Source organism: Buceros rhinoceros, unplaced genomic scaffold (genome assembly GCF_000710305.1).
Source record: "Buceros rhinoceros silvestris isolate BGI_N320 unplaced genomic scaffold, ASM71030v1 scaffold24054, whole genome shotgun sequence".
Lineage (NCBI taxonomy): Eukaryota > Metazoa > Chordata > Aves > Bucerotiformes > Bucerotidae > Buceros > Buceros rhinoceros.
In genome coordinates, this window is record NW_010407998.1 from 20117 (window position 1) to 25887 (window position 5771).

General features: G+C 51.3%; 1 protein-coding gene across 1 annotated transcript in view; it reads left to right on the forward strand.

Moving 5' to 3' along the window:
- PPL (periplakin) overlaps positions 1-4556 on the forward strand; it is a gene marked incomplete at its 5' end in the record, with an annotated part of 17284 nt that extends 12728 nt beyond the window's left edge. The window contains 4 exons of the mRNA XM_010134731.1: positions 192-308; positions 801-893; positions 1397-4063; positions 4404-4556. Coding sequence (XP_010133033.1) covers positions 192-308; positions 801-893; positions 1397-4063; positions 4404-4556 — 3030 coding nt within the window. The remainder of the gene's footprint in view (positions 1-191; positions 309-800; positions 894-1396; positions 4064-4403) is intronic.
- Between the last annotated feature and the right edge of the window lie 1215 nt (positions 4557-5771).

Here is a 5771-nt window from a genome sequence, read left to right on the forward strand (position 1 = left end):
CCTGCACAGACAGGACCTGGCTCGGAGCTTGCAGGGAGGGCCTGGCAGCAGTGCTCCAGGCGCCACCAGGCTCAGTAACGTGCCTAACACACAGGTCGAGGGAAGAAGCCACTAAAGGCAGGGTTTGGGAGGGACCTGTGCGTGAAGGGGACCAGTGATCTCTCTTTTCTCCTGGGAACGTCTTCCCACAGGACTACGAGTTGGAAGCAGAAAAGCTGCGGTCCATCCTCGACCTAGAGAACGGCCGGAATGGGTACACGAGCAAGAAGCCCAGGCTCCAGTCCCCAGCCGCCAAAGTGAAAGAGGAGGTAAACAGGGGGTGGCTAAAGCAGGTGACAGCATCCACGGGGATTCTGCAAAGAGTCACACCCACCACCAGGGACCCTGGGCCCAGAGGGGACCGCAGGGAGGGCAGAGAATCGGGGGAGGAAGGGATTTTCCGTCATCCCACCAATTGTTTTTGGACTAGGCTGGCCAGAATGGGAGCAGGAAGATGCTGGACTTAGCACGTCCCTCCGGGAAGGGGAAGGGGGAGAAAAGCCAAAACCCTGAAAGTTTTCCCCTCCCAAGACTTTAACCAGCAATGAGATTTCACCACCACATGCCAGACAGAAATACTTCAGCCAGAGCAGGCCACAAGCTACTAACTCATGCAGGACATGTTTGCTACCTGCCTCAAACTTGTCCTGCCAGAAGACCACCCCAGGTTACTGCTCAAGGGCCTGCTGCTTCTATTCAGCCAGCCTTGACCAAGCATCCCTGGTTCCACCACCCCTACTCAAGACGTCTTTGTTCTGTAGGAAGCTGTTCTGGCAGCCAAGTTCACCGAGGTAAACGCCGTGAACAAGCAGAGGCTGCAGAACCTGGAGTTCGCTCAGAGCCTCCTGCGGCAGGTAAGCGATCCTGGGGAGCAGCAGGACACCGAGAGGACAGGCAGGTCGGTCACGCACCCGCGAGCCTTTGCTGCTGCGGGTTGAACTGGAAACAAATCTAGCTCACGTTCCGTCCTTCAGACACTTAAAGCAGCTCAAGAACCCCCCTGTGCCTCCCACTACCACCTCCCACTCACCCTAGGAAGCTCCACATCATTTTGAAGAACTCTGTTGCCAAACCCCTGTCAGGGTTAGTGTCCCTCATGGCTAAAAGCTTTGTTCTGACAGCAACAGGCATCGCAGAAAGTGTTTCCCAGGCAGGGAAGCCGCAGGGAAGCCACAGGGCAGCGCAGACGCAGCCTGTCTGCAAACACCCCCAATCAGTTAGCGGTGGGCAACCTCCGTGAACCAACTCAACATCCTCCTGCCATTTTGGCACAGGAGGCACTGAAAATAAGCACCAAAATAGTAGTACTGGGAGGGGTTTGACTACACATTCTTTTTTTTTTTTTCCCCAACAACAGCAACCAGAGGTTCAAATGACACAAGACTTTGTCCAGACCAAAACATCTGCAAGGCCCGTGGAAGAAGTCTGGAAGTTGAAGAAAGAGCTTGAGGATGAGACGCAGCGACGGCAACAGCTGGAAGCCGAGATCCGAGCCATTCAGAACAACATCATCCACCTGCAAAACCAGAAGCCCCAAGAAACTGTTGTTAAGAAAGAACTGGTGAAGAAAGTGCCCGACCCTCAGCTGGAGGAGAGCTTCCACAAGCTGCAGCAGAGCCTAGCAGAAGAGCAGCGCAAGAACCAGGTGCTCCAGGATGAGCTGGAGGCTCTGAAAGTCAGGCTGCGTATTTTGGAGCACGAGAAGAGGGAAGGAGGGCAGGAGTATATAGTGAAAGAGGTTCTACGTATTGAACAAGATAAGGCTCAAGCTGATGAAATCCTGAAACTCAAAGAAGAATTGGAAGAGCTCAGGAGGGAGGAAGGAACCAGAGAGAACGAAGTTATGCTTTTACGCCAACAAATTGCTGTGCTGTCCAGCGAGAAGAACAAAGAGCAGGAGAAGGTAACGGAGAAGGAGGTGCTGAAGCTGCAGAACGATCCCCAGCTAGAGATGGAATTCCGGATGTTGCAAGAGAGCAAGCAGAGGGAGAGCGCCCTTCGGCAGAAGCACGAGGAAGAGCTCAGCTTCCTCCAGGACAAGCTCAAACGTCTTGAGAAGGAGCGGGCCATCGCCGAGGGTAAAATTACTGTCAAGGAGGTACTGAAGGTAGAGAAGGACTTAGCCATTGAGAGAGAGGTGAATGAGCTGCGGCGCCAGTACGAAGATGAGAAGTCCAAGGGTCGTTCCAATGAGCGAGAAAAGGCTGATCTGCTCAGGAAGATCCAGCTGCTGGAGGAAGAGAATGCCAAGGTGGTCATCCAGGAGAAAGTGCGTGAGATTGTCCGCCCAGATCCCAAGGCTGAAAATGAAGTTGCCAACCTTCGTTTGGAGCTGGTAGAGCAGGAGAGGAGATGCCGAGGTGGTGACGAACAGCTGAAGAGCTGTCAGAATGAGCTGGCTGCTCTGAGGAACAGAGGGCCTCTGGTAGAAGTCAAAGAAGTCATTAAAGAAGTCATTAAGTACAAGAACGACCCAGAAACTGAAAAGGAGCTACAGCGACTCCGGGAGGAAATCATAGAGAGGACAGGAGCAATTGAGAGGGCTGACCTGGAGATTTACCAGCTGAAACAAGAGATACAAGCTTTGAAAGATACCAAACCTCAAGTGCAAATGAAGGAAGTTGTTCAAGAAATCCTGCAGTTCCGGGAAGACCCCAAGACTAGAGAGGAGGTGGAGTCTCTGCGAGTGCAACTAGCAGATGAGCAGATGAAACACATTGACCTGGAGAGGGAGCGGCTACTCCAGGAAGAGAAAGTAAGACAGAAGGAGGAAGAACTTTCCCAGGTGAAGGAGAAAGTGGTCCAACAGGAAGTAGTGAAATACGAGCAAGATCCTGCCTTGAAAGCTGAAGTCAACTCTTTCTCTCAGAGCATTGAGAGTGAGCTGAAGCAAATCGACGGTCTCCGTGAAGAGCTCCGCAAGCTGCAGAGGCGGCGATCCGAGCTAGAGCGTCAGCTCGAAGAACTTGAGAAGGAGAGACAGGCCCGCAGAGAGGCCGAACTGGAGGTGCAGAGGCTGAAGATTAGGTTGAATGAGCTGGAAGAACAGGAGAGGGAGACGACAGAACGAGTGACTGTGAAACAGAAAGTGATCCTTCAGCAAGATCCCCAGCAAGAGAAGGAGCACTCCCTCCTCAAGCTGGAGCTAGAAGAGGAGAAGCACAGGAGACAAGTCTTGCAAACTGAACTAGAAGCCCTGAGAAAAAAGCTCCATTCTCTGGAGAAGATGGAGGTCAAAGAGAAAGTGGTCTTTTCAGAGAGCATCCAAGTGGACAAAGGAGACACGGAGTATGAGATTCAAAAGCTGAAGAGCAATCTGGAGGAAGAAAGTAGGCGTAAGAGGGAGCTAGATGCAGATATCAACCGCCTCGAAACCAGGCTGTCCGAGGTGGAATTCAACAACTCCAAGTCATCAAAGGAGCTGGACTTACTAAGGGAAGAGAATCACAAACTGCACCTTGAGAAACAGAACCTGCTGATGGAAACAAGGAGGCTGCAGTCAGAGATTGAACTCACAGCAACAGAAGCTCGGGATTTGAGAAACATAACCCACATGGACAGCGGGATAAACCTGGACTCCAGATTCCAAGCTCTGGAAAGAGAGTTAGATGATCTGAAGCAGTTATCGCGAGAAAAAGACGCGGAGATTGAGCAGCTCCAGAATCGCCTCAAGACAGTGGCGATCAAGAGGGAACAAAGAGAGAACCACCTGAGGCGCTCCATCGTGGTCATTGACCCCGACACAGGAAAAGAAATGTCTCCTGAGGAAGCTCACGTGTTTGGCCTCATCGAATGGAGCCTGTTTGTCAAACTGAAGAGTCAAGAGTGTGACTGGGAGGAGATCTCAATAAAGGGTCCAAATGGGGAATCGTCCGTGATACTCGACAGGAAGTCTGGTAGGGAGTTCTCGATTGAGGACGCCTTGAAGAACGGAAAGTTAACCACGGCTCAGTACAACAGTTACCTCAACAAGGAGATGTCGATCCAGGAGTTGGCAGTCCTGGTGTCCGGAAGCAATTCCACAGCGCTCCCTCCACTTTAGAAACCTTTTCTTATGAGCAGCTGGCCGGAGCTGCCCCCCTTGTTAGCCTACCAGATCACTGCAAATCCTTGCCCTCCTTTGTGTCCTCCAGAAAGCTAGAGCCTCTGCCCCAGCCACGCTACAAAGCCGCGCCGCTTGCTGTCACACACTGCAGAAAAGCACCACCAGTAGTGGAAAACACGTTTGTCACGACTACAGCAAATCCTTCTCCCCCTCTTCAGTCCTACCCACTCACTCAACCCAACAAAACCCAAGACGATGAAGCTCCTGGAGTCCAAAGACTCAGCAGAACCTGCAGTTTCCTCAACATATACTCACATAGTCACATAAAAAGCTGTACAAAGCACTCATTAGAAAAACTGAAGGTCAAGGTGACTCCGAGGTGACCAGCAGGAGCTGGTTATGTCAGCTGCATGTTGGTAAGCCAGACAGTTTCATCGTGGACAACCGACTAACTGATGGGATCGCCCTCTGAGAAGACCAGCTCTACAAAACCAAAGGTGTGCCGCATGTCTCAGATCGGTATCACCACCTCAATACCAGAACACCATCACTTCATTCACCTACGTGCCTGTGCTGCTGGGGAAGAGGGAAGCAGAGCTGACGGCATCAGCCGTAGGTCCAGGAGGAGCATTCACATGCCACAGAGGTCACCAAAGAGGATGTGACGAGATGGCACCATTGCCCACGCGAGAGGGGAGCAGAAAGCCTGCAGCTGTAACGTCAAGTGCCTTCAAAAGACGGTTCGTTTCCATCGTGGCTAAACCCCATCTCTGCAGGTGTGTTCCTGGGTGGAGTTACGTGCAGCTACATGTTTCATTTACCTACGTAAGGGAGTGGGAAATAGAGGGGAGTTCTATTTATAGTACACAATAAAAATGCAGTGGTTCCAAACAGAAGGTGGTCGGTCTTTACTCAGCAGCGTCTCGATCTTTACAAGAAGATGCCATTTCAGAGCCAAAGATGATAAAACACAGACTGTTCGTTTTCGCTGTTGACTCTCTCCCAAGAGGCAAATGGCCGGAGCAGCGTTAGAGCTAGGCCTAATCAGCAGCATTAGACAGGAGTGAACTGCACTAACAAAGGGAAAACGGGGAATGATGCTGGGATGGTACCGGGGCTTCCACATCTAGAGGATGGTCAGTTCCTTCCTCCCAAATTTCAGCCCCCAGTAACCTCTGCCGTCAGCATTCCCTGCAGAGCCATCCCAGCTCTGGGGGATTAACACCAGAAGTTTATCATTGTGAACGAAAGGATCACGCAGGGTCACCCCAGTTGCTCCAGGGTCTGAACCCCACGTGCTCCTTCCAGCAGATGTCAACTTCAGGCCCCAGCAGGAGCTCGTGGAACCAGACTGTGCAATTCTGCCCCCACGCTGGCTAGAAACAGCTGTCATGCACTCGCCACTGAAGAGACTTCACTTAAAACAGTCAGTAATTCACGACTCCCTGATCAAAAGATGAACATCTGAGCTGAAACACAAATTCTTGAAAACAAAGTCATGAAACTAGAGGGAAGGAGATGGAAAAAAAGCATTTTGGAAACTTTGAAACAATTTATTCAGTTCTTCTGTACAAGATTAACAGTTTTCATACCACCCCCACCATCTTCTGCAAGACAGTCCCCACACACACACACACAAAAATATAATAGTAAACTGCAGCTCTTAACACCCGAAAGGAACTCACTC